General features: G+C 38.3%; 1 protein-coding gene across 1 annotated transcript in view; it reads right to left on the bottom strand.

Annotated features, from left to right (window-relative positions):
* The window catches only part of GRM5 (glutamate metabotropic receptor 5), a 246,074-nt gene that overhangs the window by 33,148 nt on the left and 195,257 nt on the right, over positions 1 to 17,669 (bottom strand). Inside the window, 3 exon segments of the mRNA XM_032099124.1 lie at positions 8,114 to 8,240; positions 11,799 to 11,967; positions 17,091 to 17,337. Of these exon segments, the coding sequence (XP_031955015.1) occupies positions 8,114 to 8,240; positions 11,799 to 11,967; positions 17,091 to 17,337 (543 nt within the window).

Below are 17,669 nucleotides of genomic sequence, written 5' to 3' on the forward strand. Positions count from 1 at the left end.
GTAATCACATTATTAAAATCAACATTTTACACAAGTGAGAGTAGTGAAAAAGGGTGAAAGCAAGAAGGCATTCTCTGTTGTGTGCAGATATCCCATTGGGGGTTCTTCCCCAGGAAGTTTTATAAGTAAATGACCTCTAAATCTATTTCTGATTTTAGCAAGACTTAATTAATATTTTGTCGAAACAAACAGTTTCCAGCTTCTAACACTGCTATGTATTCTTTACAGGAAATTTGAAGAGAAAAGGTCTTTATCTGGTAGCTGGCCTTTGCACGCAGACAGTGATATAGGGGCTACATTTTGCCTCATTTCTAACGTTGTAGCAGAGGTGAATCATAACCAAGTGTTCCTCATTAGTTTTAGACTATTTCATGCCTTCCTTGCTTTATTACTCTTTTTACATTCTCTTGATGAAATACCTAAGAAAAAAGTTGAAAACTTGTCCCATTTTTCCCATCACTGAGTATACTTTACAAGGAGATTGCTAAACTTTGCGATGATTTATTCCTCAATTAAGATTTAAAGACTGGATAATCTTCATGAAATGGTGAAGTTTTCACATAATGATTGGTGAAGTTTTCACATAATAGTTTTGCAGGTAATGGTTTCTGCCAACAGCACTTTGCAGAAAAGGACAACTAGATCAAGTAAAAGAAAGATGGGAAAACAGAACCGTGCATGTTCGTGTTGGGTTGATGGCCAGGACTACACCAAAACAAAAGCTGAAAGATGGCACCATGAAAAGAACTCATTCCTGTCAATGGCCATGACAATGCCCCACAGCCTACTTCTTACACTTCTTCAACATCACCAAGCACCTGGAAAGTTTTCTCTCCTAGCTGGCTCGGAAACAGGTGGAAAAAAGCCTGCAGTATTGTCCTGTGGTGCCCAGAGTGTGCTGAGGCACTAAGGTGATCTTTGGCTTGTGGAAAGGCTGTTTGGACCCAGTCCAATTTGGAGCAGGTGTCAAGTAGTTCTGTGCTCAAGGGTGCCTGGAGCCCCAGTAAAATTGATATAAAACTACCCTTATGCTCTTCTGGCCAGAAAGATAGTCAGTGCAGAGCAAAACACCAGATACACATGTGAATAACAAGATGAGCAGATATAAAAAAATCAGAGTTCCATTTAACACACTAGGGAAATGTTTTCTCGAAGGACCACCAAAAATCACAAAGAAAATACAGATAAGGTTGTCTAAGGATCTTCTGAGAAAAAAAAAAAATCTTCTGATATTTTGGAAAAGCATCCAGCTACTTCATGGATGGAGTAAATTTTGCCATAAACAAGGACAGGAAATGCTCTTGAAGGCCTGACCACTGCCATAGGTCTTTAAGTAGGTCTGTTAGTACACTGTCCTCTTTCTGTAGAGACAAATTTGTCCCTTATTTCTGATCTTTCATACTGCATTAAAATTAGTTCATCTGGGAGAAGAGTTTACAGATATAGAGCACTGTATTATAGACCATATTTTCTGTGGATTTGATCTTAGCACTATTTTAATCTGTTATTATAGCCTTGACACCTACAAGACTTTACCATGCCTTCAGCATCCATAAAAATGTATTAGCTTAGCACTGAGAAATCCCTTCCATGGCAGGCAATATAAAATACATAACTAAACTATCTTCAAATGTAAAATTGACAGAATAGGAACTGTGATTAGGATTCACTCTGAAAAGTGAAGGTAATTCAATAAATTCTCTTAAGTTAACATCATGAGCTAAAGCTCACTGAATCTGCGCATGGAGAGTAAAACTGGCAGAAAATTTTTTCAGTGGGATTTGGCATCCTGGCCAGCAAGTTTGACCAGTTTTCTTGGTAATTTTTCAGACATCCTTCCAAGTTTATCAGAAGTCTGAACACCAAGGTTGAAACTCAAACAACAACCTAGCTACATTTTAGTAATGAATGAGTCTTCATATAGCATTTAGCACTCATTATTCAAAGTGTATTCATGTTATGAAATTAAATATTTTATATTAATGCTTCTGAATTTTTCTCTCCTTATAATCCCAAAAGATGGGAGAGGGTTATTTTGATTAGTTATTTAGGTTTCCACATATATGGAAAGCTGAGAAGCAAAAATGTCAGCATCAAAACAAAATCCTGCATAAAGCTGATGGGGTAGCTTTTATAATTTTTTTTTCAACCCCAACATTATCCAGAGGATTACACTCTCCAAAGTCCTGAGAGACATATCAGGCCCCTGACCTTCACATGGAATCTGGACCACCTGAAGGGAGAGAGGACTTTAACATGTCAGATCTTTGTTCTGGTGCTATGGTAAATTACTGAAGTCCTTTGCCTTGCTCTGCTGGGACCTTTTGAACTTGCTGCAATAGCAGGGCACATAGAGGTGTCTTCTTAGCTGCTGCAGCTCCCAGACTGGCACATTTACTGAAACTATCAGCAAAGGTGGCTTTGCACAGGCAATGGATGCAGCAGGTGACTGTGCATATGTGTATTTTTTCACCTCTGCAGGGCAGGATTTGGGATTGGTCACGTCTTAAACCATGAAAGCTGGAACATCTGTAGCTCAGGGGCTTGAGTCCCAAGTAACTGTAATATGTGGAATCTGTGCGTTGCAGTAAGAGGCAAGACCATGAATCTTAGAATAGTACATTAAAGTTACTTTGTGACCATATGGGAAATTATTCCTTAATTACACAAGTGTGAAGAATGACGGGAGCAACTGATGAATTACAACAATCAGGTCTCTCCTTATGCCAGCTCTACTGTTTTGATTTAAGTTTCACTGAAAAGTGCTGGCTCTGTGTGCTGTAAATGTTTTGTTCTGAAAGCAAACTTTCCATAACATAAGGCACAATTGCAAGTGGATCCTTCTGGCTTTGTTGGCGAGTTCCCCTTCATCCAGTCCAGGAGCCTCCAAGAGCTGTTTGTTGAGCTCAGCAATATTGAACAAGCTCACTTGAGCCTGAAGTGCTGTGTGGCTCATGCTGGACTGGAAGCTGAAGTTCACACCTTACCTGGAACAAGCAATCAAGGGAAGAAAAGTCTGCAAACCCAGCAACAAGCGAGCAGAAAATGACAGAGATTCTGGTCATAATATTGCCACCTGAACCCTTGACTTATCCACATATACCTTTTCCAAGAGGAGGAGAGTGAGAGTGACTGATGGCAATGGTTACATATCATTTGGAATAAGAAATAAAATGGAAAGAGAAATAAAGTGAGCAGAAAACAGGGTGAAAACTGGACATTATCTCTACTGATGTGCATTTAAAACACTAAAAAAACCAGATAAAATTTGTATTCTCCTACCCTCAGTCTGAATTACAGCTTTAACAATTATGATCAAAAGCAAGATCCTAATAATGTTTCAGCAGCAAAATCAATGTCAACACAGGCTAAATTGTGTTCTCCCCTTCATCAGACAACTGCTGAGATCACCCATGGCTGCAACATTATTGCAAGAGGGAATACAAGAAAGCAGCCTGATGGCAACAAGCAGTTCTTTGAAAATATTTTGGGCAAGACATGAGCTACCTTTTGCTTGGGTGAGGGGCAGATTCCAGTCTTATGAGACAACTGAGGCTCAGACCCCCACGGATTCTGCCACAGCCAGAATTGCCATACTGCAGGAAGAGCTGACCAAGTCCTTGTGGGGATCCACTGAGTTCCACTGCCAAGCATCGCCCCTGTCCTTGGTCCCACAGATTTGAGCTGTCCCATACAGTGCCAGGAGCCAAGACAGCAGCAGCCCCCAGCACTGTCTGTTCTTCTTGGCTCTTGCTGCCTGTACAAGCAATGCCCTCAGGGTGAGGGAGGCAGTGGTCCTCAGTGAGGAATCCAGACCGGTACAGGCCAAATGGGATACAGCAAAGTGCTGTCAGAGCTCTGTGAAATGGTTGTTGTGTCAATTAGAGCTGGGATGCACATTTTTCAGTCCTTTCTATCCAAGGGCTTTTTGGATAATCCAGCTCTTATCTGTCACTTCCAGATGGGCAGCAAAATCATGACAGTGCTATCTGGCTTTACTGTACTTTATTTGGTGAAAGAATTTTTGTAACTATAGTAAAAATAAATATTTCTGATATGTACTCACCCTTGAATGGCAAAGAAAACATTTCAAGAGGTGTAAAATAGTTAAGCTCCTATTCTCATGGGAATCAAATTAAGAAAATCAAATAGTCGGCATATTTGGAATACACAGAGACTAAGAAAAATATCAATACAACCTGAAAATAATCCAATTGTCACTGAAATTAATATAATCTAATTTAATCTAATTAATATAATCCAATATAATCTAATTTTCTTGCCATTCCTGAGGTCACTGGACAAAACTTTGGTTTTGGTATTGTTGTATGCTGTCCCTGAATGTCAGAAAGAGAGAATAATTGCTTCTCTCTAGCCTCAATAATGTCCTTAAATGATAGTGGTAACTGAACCAAGTGTTCCTACATACACTGGAAAAGCTCTGAGGCATTGAACAAAATTTTTTTGGTCTTTCTAGAGCACCATTTTTGAATGCAGAAGGCCACATCCTCAGATTCTCCTCAAGATACAGAAAAATTAGCATCAGCATTTGTCTTAGCATCAAGCAAATCCCTCCATTTGTATCTAAACTTGCGGGGCACCTGTTTCTCTTCCTCCTGCTGTGAATATAGTGCAAAGAAGGGCTTTGAGGAAGGTGGAGTGGCTGGCATATACTTCTGGACTTAAACCACTGAGTTCCTCCTGCTGTAACTGAGTCCGTGTCTCAGCCATGCTGGCCATGCTAATGTGCAAATTGGTGCTGTATTGTATGGATATTGCCAACACAACACGTGGGGGCATAGGGGAGCTACAGTAGATTGGGAAGCATAACTTGATACTAAACCAGGAGGAGGAAAATTACTTGTGGTACATGTTGGGATAGCACATATAAATCTGAAGAAAAGGAAGAGACTTGCTAGGTTTTTGTCCAAGGAGGAGCCTGATCCCTGGGGAATATTGCATGCGAAAGCAATCTGAAACTTGTGACGAAATAAAATATGGACAGTTAATATTCCCTTTCTTGCCTCAGCTTCACTTCTAGATGGAGACATTTTCCAGTAACTGATTTAATCAAGAGAAACTCTTGTTCCCTCTTGCCTTTTCCACTACTTTTGGACACCCTCTGCCTTTCTGTACTTCAGAACTTCAGTGTCTTTTTCTGTTCTGAGAATAACTTTGTTTTCCTACACATATTACATCCCTTCTGTCTTCTCCCCTGCTGCATCTGAATTCTGATATTCCATAGGTGGCTTAAAAAATGCATTAATCTCTCTTCCTTTCTGTCAGTAACATCCCTGCCATTACATATTTTATTAAGTGATGTTTGTGACACAAAACTGATGCTGATCACTGAACATAAGAAAGATGGAGCAATGTTTTGTTATGTGAGCCAAGAAAGGGTTCCAAATAAGTTTTTATCCAAGATCAGATCTCTGGCAAACAGTGAGGTGCAGCTCTGTGTTGAAAGCCATTTCAGGTGCGTGGCTGATAAATTTACAGGACTCTCATCTGAAGGTGATCATGCAGGGAAGATGTATTCTAATGAGTTTTTTATATGTGTAGCCTTGCGGAGCTGACATTACCTAGGAAATGGCTTTATCAAGCAGCAAAGAGACTTAGCATACTGCAGTATCAGACGTAGGGACATTTCAAGGAGATTGCTGTATACTTTAATAAACTGAAAGGAAATTTCCTTGCCAGAATACAAAATAAATCAACCTCTCCTTACTTTTTATGCGCATTTATTACTATATCCTATGTTGTAAACAAGATTGAGGGGCAGTTTTTTTATAAGCTGCAAAAGTTGGCACTAGAAATATGATCATTAAAAATACAGCTCACCATTTTGTGTGGATAAGCTGGGAATAGATTTTTTAAAAATATCTTTGTGATACAAATTAAATAAGACAAGTTCCAACCATCATGCCAATATTAAGTCGGGTGGGGACTAGGCAGCTCTGAAGCTGTGGGATGGGTGTCCTGTTACTAGGAGGGCACATTCTATCAGCTGTGCTCATGGAGGCCAAAGAGGGGGGGTTCAGTTTCTGAATAGTGCCCACCAAATTCGTGCCTGGCTGAGGAACAAGTGCTAGATCTCCTGAGGAACATTGCTTGGCGCTGATGTCAAGGGTTCCTTTGCGTACAGATTGATTTTGGTCCCTAAAAAGGTATAACTGTAGCCAGATGAATGGTTTGCAAAATGTGATTTTGCAAACAAACACAAAATGTTTGCTCATGTAATACACAAATCAGTTGGCTTGAGTAAAAATACAACTGATTTCCTTAAAAACATTCACTGATAGGTGGAAAACCATTAATTCAACCTATAAAAGCTTTTGATGGGCCAACCCATCCCACTCTGCCATTCTGAGGGCAAAGTGAGACTTTCAGAAGATGAATCTTCCCACAAGACCATGTCATGCTTGAATCATGGAAATTCGTATGTCCTGGGGAACCAGCTCAAAGCACTTAGCCTGAGGGCCACTTTGCCTTACATATGGTGCTTAGGGTCTAATTACTCAAACTTCCCCAGGTCGGTGGGCAGTTCCCACCACTGGTTCTCTGGCTTCTCTGGTGGCACTTGGAACAAATGCCCTCCTAACTGACTTGCAGCAGTTCCTTTTTTAGCTGACCTATGCTGGGTAAAACCTCAGGTGCTCACCTAAACAAGGGCATGAGCTGGGATCTATAACATCTCAGACAAGACCCCTGGAGGCTGAAAAGCGACCAGTTGTGAACTGGTACAGTAACCTGGTCCCTGCAATGTAAGTTTGAAACCTTCTGAGAAGTGTACCTGACATTGTACCTCACCGCCAATACTCTGCATTGGGGACCCATGCAGCCTGTTCTCTTTTTCTCCCCTTCTCCAGTCTCCTGGCACAAGAAAGCTTTCCCTGAGACAAGAAGGCTTTTCTGGCTGATTGCTGGTTGCCTGGGGAGGCAGAACTGGGGGAGCAGGGCTATGGGAGCATAGATGCAGCAGAACTTGAAAATCCATTTTACTGCTTTTTCAGTTTTCTCAGTTGAAAAGTTTTTTTTCTCAGGGAAGTGTCATGTTTGACATTTTCTGAAAAATACCCCATCATTTTCATGGTTAAATGATATTCTTGCAAAAATTTGGTAGCCTAGCTCATTTACCATAGGAAGGCAACAGTCCTTAAGGACAGGACTAACTTTATAAATAAAAATCTGTCTATAGGCCAACCCTTACCTTACACTCTCCCACTTACATAAATTCATGCAGCAAACTGTGTTTTCCTTTGTCTTCCCTCACACGTCAAAGATTTTCCCCTCATCCATAGAAACTGTATGCAAATCAGGTCTGTGACCTCTTCTGGAAAAAACCCTCTCTTTTCTTCCCTTGTCCATACAAAACCTGGCACAGCAAGAACAAGGTCCCTGAACAGTGTTTTGAAGTGGTTTGTGCTCTGAAAGTTTGTATACTTTAATTCTGTTTATTAGTCATAAAGAAGAGATGCTGTGGGAGTGTTGGAGTAATTTACCTCCAAAGAAGCCTAACTGGTATTCTGCAGGAGCATAGAGGTCTATGCCATGGCAAGGTTGAACACTCTGTTCCAGCAGACTCTGATGAACAAAGGACTAACACAAAAGAAAGTCTGTTTGGAGCACTCGAGCTTTTAGCAGCAGTAACTACAGCACCTAGTTCAGAACCTTTTCAGATTAAAAAAGAAGGTAGTGCACTATTCTCTACCTGCTTGGGAAGATAATAGCACTCTTAAATGCAATCTTCCTTAATAATTTCTCTGACAAGCACTTAGTTTCTGTATCTATTTGGGGCAGGGTAAGATCTGTATTACCAGAGGTTAGGACACGGCTGAATACAAAACTGTGGCCTTTTTTTTATTATTTATTTTTGTTTTTTTAAATTTCAAGATCTAGTAATTCAGGTCTTTAGAAAGGAGTTGAGCTATGTGAACAATTCCTGGATCAGGTTGAGGAGATAAATATCAGCTTCAGTTCAAATTTTAGCTTTGTCCCTGTGTTCCCTCTGACCAAAACCATCCTCATACTCACCCATATGTGCCATTTGCTTCTTCAGCTCATTAGATGAGCACTTTCACTGACAACACAAGCACAATCTCATCTCATTTACCTGTGAGGTCCTCATTGGGCCAGGAGCCGAGCTGGCAGGCTTTGCATGTGTATTCGTCAGAGACATATTCGTTCTCTTTACAAGGAGTGCAGGTCCAACAGCAACTCACTTCCCCTTTTCGGATCACCTGAGACAAAAATTGACATTTGTTTTAGTAGCATAAACACACATTCATGCTGCCCCAGCTACTAATTTAATTTTTTAATATATTTTTTTTTAATAGAAGGGTTTTAAAAATTTTATTGTTCTTTTTCATGTTATGTTTTCATAGATAAAATTTGACAAAAGTTCTCAGTTCTCCCATCATGTGTGTACCAGAAGGAAGAATCCACCAATCCCAGAGAAGTATAAGTGGAGGTACAGAATGACAAAAAAGATGGTTTTTGCCCTCTTAGAATTTGCAAAGCTCCACAGATGTCAATGTGCCTACAAAACCCAGTGCATGATATTGAAGACATAATTTACTCTAATGCGGTCCATACAGAGAATCATGTCAACAGCATTACATCCCCAAGGGTTCTTTACCCAAAGACTTTTGGGTGCTTATTTTTCATCCAATAGTGAGTGATTTATTAAAACTGATTTTTCCAGACATCAAACCGAACTTTCCTTTTCCAGAATTATTTCACTACTGCATTGTTAATTACCATTTAAGGATGAGAATCTTATCTGTCTCCATTCTAACATCTGACCCGATTTCTCATTTCAGAATTTACTATCAAATGTTATTGCATGCTTAGGATTGAAATGCAGATTTTTCAAGATCCTTATTTATCATCTCTGGGAACATCTGTGCTTCTTGTCAATATGTCTTTTTTTTGAAATAAAGTATTCCCAGTTTCTCTGCTCTTCCCAAACAGTTTATAAACAAATATTCCCAATTATAGCATAAGAAGTAGGTTGACTTTTTTATCTTTTGCAATGACGAATTTAGAAAGTGTATTCAAAGCCAAATGCCTTTATTGCAATTTTAATTAAAAAAAAAAACAAAACAAACATGTAAAGGAGCATAATCAAAAAAGAATGGGATTGCTCTTTGCAATACTGCAGTGAATAAAAGGAAATTATGTAATTTTTATCAGCAATATGAGGACTTCAAAAACTTAAAATTTTGTGGTCTGGTTTTTATTTTTTCTTAAATTGTAGAGTATGAAAAGGAAAACAGCACACCAAAACAGCTAAGCTGATGGAAAGGCTAGAAAAGCATAAGTGATTTATTCTGCAAGATTTGGGACTAGATCTACTAGCAAAATAGAATATCTGTCCTTCAGAATAAATAATATCTTGGGATTTCTTTCATTTTGAAATAGAATGAAAAGTTGAAGAAATGACAAAATTTCTTGTATTTGGGAAAAGAAAATTTTAGAAAGTTTGTACTGATTTCTAGAGACATATTTTGATAACCTTGACACATTATAAAAATCCGTAATTTTATTTGCATAAAATAGTCAAGAAAATTAAATTGCAAAATAGAAACCCTCTGTTATTATCACAATACCTAAAAATTTTTATGAACAATTAATTTACACTTTTTTGTGTAACTTTCCAGAAAATTAAGATCTTCTGTAAAATACTTGGAATTCGACAAATCAGGACACTGGTACACTGATAATTTCTCACCCAGCACTACCAGAGAAGGATTATATATCCTTCTCTAGAAATCAAGATAATTGTTCTTCAAGACACAAAGTCTCTCTTTTTGTGTTAAATTGCTTGGCCAGCAATTTATTCATCCTTTTATTTTTAATTTCCTCAAGAATTCTTTGTTGTATCACTTAACTGTAAACAAATATTTTCTGTCCCTTTTAACACAAATGATTCTCTTAAAAAAAAAAAATTTTCCTTTTGCATTGTCATCTGGGAAATTCTTTGAACCTATTTATTTGAATAATCATATATCCACACAATTTCAAAAGTATAGAGTTGGGTTGTATTTGGATTTCATCAAGTCCTGTGAATGGATTCACCAACTGTTGCTGAATGTTGGATAGCATTACATTCAATGTTTCAAAATCCCCCATAATAAGTCAGTCACACAGATGTTTGCAGGAAAACCACTACAGAGCTTGGTAGGGTCAAACTGCCATCATCATCTGTGAAGACCACAAAGATAAAGACTGTGAGGTAAACGTTGAGATTTATAATCAATAACCTAATGAGGAGCAAACAGGACATTTCAGACACAGGACTTCAAGCATATATTTAAGTGTGTGATGACTTGGCTTCACAGTGAAGGATCCTCTTGAGAGAATCCTTGGGAGCATGGGCAGAAGGTGCAAGGAGACTGTGTTAATGAAGACCAAAAGATACTTCCCTTCACCTGTGGTGTGACAACAGATCATAGAGGAGCTCAGAGCCACGCAGTTCTAAAGATGTTAGCTGTTTGTCCACCTCTATCCTTACCCTATATGACTTCATGCTGGGAGCAGGCTAACCACAGACCTGTATTTAGTGACTGTGGGAGTAATGCATCCCACCTGCCTTTATGTGTCTGCAGGTGTGTTCTCATCAGAACCAACTGTCCTATCTGGGTGTCTTCTACTGTCAATGAAGAGAAAGAAGTCGTTCTGTACCAAGCTTGATCTTAACTGTTTTCAAAGCCTACACAAGGATGAGATGATTCCTCATCTGGAATAGCATGTTATTCATAAATCTGACATAATTCCTTATGCTTACACAGGAGACAAATGCAATTAGTCTGATGAAACTCACCTAAATGACCCTGCCAAAGACTAATTAGTGAATTAAACATGATGACCGTGTCCTAAAATTCTGTAAAACTCAGACTAAAGAGATTCAGTTTGTGTTGCAGAGATTGGTCATGCTCCCATCAGCTCCTCTTTGCATCTGCTTCCCAATTTTCAGTCATGCTGTTCTAACACATGAGTAAAGTGAGCTTCCAGAGAGACTTGTCACAAATTGCACCTGATTTTTTTACGATTGAACATACCCATCCCCTCATTCCACTGGTTTTTATATAAATGACTGCAAGGTAAGATAAGGACTTGCAGTATTTTAACTGTTCTTCAGGAAGTGTCATGGGATGCTGAAGGAAAATAGTGTATAATTAATATATTGACTCATCTATGCTCCCTACTTACTGCAGCATGGAAAGGGAGGAAGGAAAAATCAGAAATCTGGGGAACAAAGAAGCAGTAAAACAGGTATGATTAAAAAATATGTTACCTATATTTCCTGAAGTTTGAAGTAGTGGTAGTAGTTGATGTTCCCTGATGATACCACAGACTTAAGGTCTGATTAATAATGTTCCAGTCTGGGTGAGTATGTCTAGCACTGAAATAGTAGCAATTATTTTTTATAATTTACCTGCAATTGAACTGACAAGTCCCAGTCAGGGATTTGCACTCCACTGAATCAGGTGCTGTAAAAACATGTAGCAAAAAGCCTCCAAACAATACCTGTTTGAAAGCATTTAGAATATAAGTAAAAAAAAAAACAAAAAACAAACCAGCAGTCCACAGATATAGGAGTCAAGAAAATGGCAGCTTATGAAAATAGTGAGATGATTATAATAAGAGTAAGAACTAGATACATAAGTCTGTACATTTTAATTAAGGTGTGGGATACTGTCTCCATGTAGAGGTCAAGAAAAAACTTGCTTTTAAATTTTGAGGCTGTGCAAATTTTAAATTTTGAGACTGAAGCAAATGAAGAAAATATTTACCTTTATTTGGCCTTTTTCACAGGGTTCACTGCACACAGATCTGATGATATTACTTTTCTCTGACCATATTTCATCATCGTCCATTTTCAGCTCACCATTGTCCCAGCTGCCAACATTGATATAATCAAAGTAGTCCTTCCCCATTTGTTTAAAATTCATGATTTCATATCTTTGGAAACAGAAAGGAAAGACATAGCTGAGTTGAGGAGAACATCATGAAACATTTCAAATTAAAGGAACATCATAGAGTCAAAAATCAAGCATGTTGAAATAAAGAAGAAACAATTAAAAAATTATGCTTGCCCTTGAGTATCTCACAATAATTTTTGTGATAGCATAACTTTGCTTTTCCTTCGTATGTTAATCTGGGGTGTTTTCTTTGTTTGCTTTTTATTGTTTTTCTTTTTTCTTTCTCCTTTCTCTTCTCCAACATTGCAGCAGCAAATGCTGGTCCTTCCCATCCATACAACCATTTTTTATGTAATTCGTTGGTGATCAAAACACATTTAATTCCTTGTACAGTATGGTGGGGAAGAGAGAAAGTACTCATGACTCAGTCCTAGGCTGCTTTTGGGTCAAAGATAGAGCTGATCAGAGTTTTCAGTTTTATGTTCTTCTTCCTCCTACTTTCTCTTCAGCTCCCACAGAGTCTTGCAGGAAGTCTCTGGAGCCATGTAGGACTCACTTCCTCCTTCTTCTGAACACCAGCCCACCTTTCTGCCTTACAGGCCTGTTCTTTTAGCACTTTTTTGTAAGGCATGTTTGAAAAATTGGGCAGCTCCTGAGAAAAAAGGTGTCATGCTTTTCTTTATCTCCTCTTTAGTGGATTTGGTATTAATCTGTCTAAGCGATACGAAATTCACTGATAGAAAACAAGAAAACAATGTAGACTAAGAAGGTCAAGACAATCTTGGCTTTAGAAAAGCTGCCTTGTTCATAAATAAGGAGACATCTTTTTCTTGTCAGTAGGCACCAAATTAGTCCTGAAGGGAAAGCATATAGACAGGGTTGCATTAAGAGTGGTATTGTAAGAGTGTAATTTATGAAGTTCAATCTACAGATGAGGAAAAAAATGCTCATTAAATCAAACAATCTCTTAAGTAAGACACTGTGCTGGGTTTGGTTGGAGTAGAGTTAATTTTCTTCACAGTGGCTGGTATGGGGTTGTGTTTTGGATTTGTGCTGAAAACAGTTTATAATGTAGAGATGTTTTTGTTATTGCTGAGCAGAATTTAAACAAGGCCAAGGCCTTTTTGCACTGTCACGTTGTCAAGGAGGTTGGGAATGAATGGGAAGTTGAGAGGAGACTCTGCTGACTCCAAGTGACCCAAGGAGTATTCCAGATCATATGACATCATACTCAGTATATGAAGTAGGGGGAAGACAGAGGAAGGAGGGGATGTTTGGAGTTGTGGCATTTGTCTCCCCAGGTCACCATTATGCATGATGGGGCCCTGTTCTCTTGGAGATGGCTGAACACCTGCCTGCCCAGGAAGAAACGAAAGAATTTCTTGGTTTGCTTTCCTTGTGTTCACAGCTTTTTCTTTTCTTATTAAACTGTCTTTTTCTCAACCCATGAATTTTCTAGCTCTTGCTCTTTCAGTTCTCTCCCCGATTCTGTTTGTGAAGGACTGAGCAAGCAGCTGCAAGGTTGGTTGTTGGCTGGGGTTAAGCCACAACAGATGCACAGATTATCTCTCTTAAGTTTTGAGGAAACACTTTTAAGACTAACAAGCAGTAGCCATACTATATCTAACATTAATATTTTTCCCATGCTGACATAAAAAATATTACAGTAAAGTTGTTTTATAATATTGTTCATCCGTGGATCTCAGGGTGCTTTGAATCAAGAAAAGTCTGTCACAGTAGAACAACTATGGTACAGCAGGGATTCAATGTCAAAATCACACCCGGGGCAGGATCAGGACTGCAAGCAGCCTCTGAAAGGAAATGAAAGTGGAGTCTGACTGAATGGACAATGTGATATTACACATATTATATTGATCCTGAGTCTTTCCAAAGAAGAAGAAATGAGCACAGGTAGAATGAAAAATTTATGAGATTTCTGGATTTTGAAATATTTCACTTTTCATCTTCTATAAAGAAAGCAATGTCCATAGCTTCAACAATGACTTCCTCCAAACTGGAGATATGAATTCCAGATTGACACAAAATAATTGAGTGCAGATAACACAAGCACAAACCCAAAGAAACAGACTTTTTCACATGGTTATAAACCTTTTCCTGAGGCTCACAGCCATAGTTTGTCAAGGACTAAACAGACTATCCAAAAATTTAGTCCAGAAGCCGCTGTAGAGCCATTATTCAGCACTGTTGAACGTTGCAACACACCTATGAGTATAACTTTGTTAAAGCTTTCAGTTTAGGGTTTCATGGACAGAAAAACAAAAGTACTGCCAGTGCTTGACAGAACACAGAACCTAAACCAGTGATCTCCCCACTAGTAGTTCCATGCATACATCACAAGGGGAATACTGGAAAGGAACCTAATAAATTTAATATAGCATTGTCTCAGTAAGTTTTGTCTCTCTTCTCTGTGGAGAAAAGCATTGATGGATGGGTAGAAATAGCCAGATTCAGTAAGTCCATTGCTATAGTGGAGGTTCATGAGTCACAGGTTCCCTGGAGGTTCCTTGAGATAATACAGGGACAGTTTGTCACTTTAGGATAGGAGACACCAGATGGTACAATAACACATTTCCAGCAGTGCTCTAATCACTGTGCAAAATACTTGTTTCAAAAAAGAAGTGCTATGAAGTTGCTGAGAATACATATTCTACTGGTAGCACAGTCAAAACATCAGCATCTTGTTCTTTCTTGCCTGCTCTTGCCTCCTCAATTTCTTCTTTAGAGTTTTGATAGTATTTTCAGATAGTAGTTGTCTTCCTGAGGAATCAGGGCTTCCATACTAATTTTTTTTTCCTTCTCTTCTGTCTCACATAAAACAGGCCCTAAACTAGACTGTCTGTCTGCTTAAAACTCAACATAGACATAAAGGACTTTGGAATAGGGCCAGGATTCACAGTATCTTGTGGGATTAATCATCTGTTGTATAATATCAAAACCTTTTTGCTCTACCATCAAAATTCGAGCTTTCTAGGTCAGAAGGCTTTATATGTTCTGATTTCCTGCTTAACACCACCATCACAGTACAGCTGTGAGGATTTAAATTCCTGTTTTACAAAGTGAAGATGCAGTTATCAGTGAAAGTGAACAGGGCAGATGAGTAGTTCCAGTATGACTGCACCATCTCCAAGGTCTTGCAAATAAGTGTTTGACAGCGCTTAAAAGACCTATACACTACTCAAAACCTGAAGTTAGAATGGAGCTTCCACAAAGTCTTCTTAATCATGAAAGAGTAAAGTTGACTCGATGTTGTCTGACCTCAGCACATAGACTGGGTTTAAACGATGTACTGTTGTTGGACAAGAGGAAACAAAGAACTGTGATTCAAAAGAAAACAAAATCTGGGCCCGCTTTGTAACCATACACAGTCCATTATTTGAGTAGACCCAAAATATCACACAAATCCAGGGAAGCTGGACTTTCTCAATGTTGGGCTATCCTGAGGTGCACATTCAACATGGGTGTCCCATGCTCTTCAGGGAAATACTTATATCCAGTTGTGACTGAGCAATGACTGCACGTGATATAATTTCTTCATCATCTTAGAATTTAAAAATATCCAGATATTTAAATTAAATTCCTTGCAACAAATGGTGTTAAAATTATTATTGTTAAGAATGCCAACATGAGGAAAAGGTAAAGCAAAAGATCTCTTTGCAATACTTAGATATTGTTATTGATGCTGTCATGTCACATACTTGTTTTTGGCAGGCCACACATCACTCATTGCAGTCATTTTTACACAAGAAACAAGCGAAAACTGACTGGAATAGGGTTAGATGCAGCCCACTGCATCTAAGCACCCTTAAAAACCAAAAGGAAACTTTTACTTTAAACTTTTAAGGAAGTCTGAGACAAATCTTTTAAAAATAATTTGGTCAGAAAAATTCAGACTTAACACTTTTCTTCAAAATTCAGCTATTTGTAAAAATAGAAATGTTTAGCAGATAGACAGCCTTCCTCATGCTAAAAAAGCTCTGGAAACAAATTTCCACCTGAAATTTTCCTAGGTTTCTGCCAGTTTGTGTCTTTGTTCTCCTACCAACTCAGAGTGCCCTTTCTTAGAGTTCTAGTCTGAAGAATTCAAAAATTTGTGTCTCCGGAAACAGGACACAGACTGCTGTGTAGGTGGCTGTCCGGCTTTGCTTTTGGGGAGAATGCTGACTATACAGGTTTGCAATAAAATAAGGAAAAAAATCAGCTTTGAAAATTGCAGAAAATTTTTGGATATGTCCAAATATTTTGACCAATGAGTTCAAACTTTCCTAACCCATTTCTACTAGGAAGTTAATGCTTTCTTTTCAGTTCACATTAGGGGAGAAGACAAAATTTAAATGAGTGTACAGGATAAAAATTTTCCCTTTAGTCATCTGTTTATATGGTATCATAACAAAGATTTTAAAAACCTCCCAGTAATGTGGACATAAAGGGCTATCTCAAATACTGAAGCAAAAGCAGTGAACGAGACAGGAAACCCATTGAAATATAGGGGATAAATATATTTTGAATACCTATCACACTTGCTGTTCATCCTCTGAAAATTCAGTAGGCAGAAACCCAGAAAAATCCCACCTCATGAATCTTTTTAATGTGCCTTTATATGGATACATATGTTATAGAAAAATTTGTCCTTATATTTCATAGATGTATTTATACGTATATATGTATGTTACCAGCAAAAGAAGCTTTGTTTAAATTCAATTTGTCTTAGAGCAGCACAGTATGGATTGATAGCTTAGTGTGTTATGCAAGTGGAAAGGTTTCATTTGGAAGCTAAGTAAGCAGGTTTTTAATAATTCTGATGAAAAAAAAAATCCCAGACATATCAATACAATATTTCTGATATTTTTTAGCTTTCTTAATAAAAGAACTATGTCTGCTGTAATTGTTTATAGTTCAACCAAACACATACCTTTCAACACTGAATAAAGAGAGAAATAGGCTGTGGAGGACATCTTGGTCTACAAACAGAAAGGTCTCATAGTTTGTTTTAATAATAATACCTTAAAATGGTAGAGATGAAAATACAAATTCATGCAGGAAGCTTTACACCTGAAAAGTCCACATCTTTAACTTGAAATGCCATAAAAATACACATTTAAAAAAAAGAGATTTAATAAACAGTTTGACAAATGTCAACTTTACCTTCCTGGTGAGTCACCATTCTCATCAAACAAGATCATGTCCCCAGAGACCCCAGTAAAGTTTGTCTTCATGAGGGATTCCAGGAGTTTCCGACCATCTATGGGCCTCATGGCATCACAGAGGCCCACATAGCCTGGGCACAGTGACAGCTGCATGTTGTGGAGCCCATAGGCCATTGAGTATATTGCATTGATTACAAAGCCCATCTTGGAGTCCTGAACATGCTGTGTCCTCAGAGTCATCTGGCCTGTCAGGAACAAGCAGAGGGTTTAGTGAATAGGGCTCGAATACAGTCATATCTTCAGACATTTGCTGGTGGCTTAATTATTAATAGCAGAAAAAGTATTTTAAAGTGTCTTAAACAGCCCATAAGAGATGTTTTTATTGGTACACACACTGACCATGTTAGAATAAAAACAAAGAAAAGAAAGTAGCGGTTCTCCTTAAATATGGTATTATCCAGATGTTACATTTCTCTGTGCAGCTCATCAGCTCACCTCACATTTGTTGGTTTTCGAGTGCTGCTCGTTTATTTTTAAAGCATGCACCATGGACATTATAAAACAACGTTTTAGGGAA

The sequence above is a fragment of the Corvus moneduloides genome, chromosome 2 (assembly GCF_009650955.1).
Source record: "Corvus moneduloides isolate bCorMon1 chromosome 2, bCorMon1.pri, whole genome shotgun sequence".
In the NCBI taxonomy this organism is placed as follows: Eukaryota; Metazoa; Chordata; class Aves; order Passeriformes; family Corvidae; genus Corvus; species Corvus moneduloides.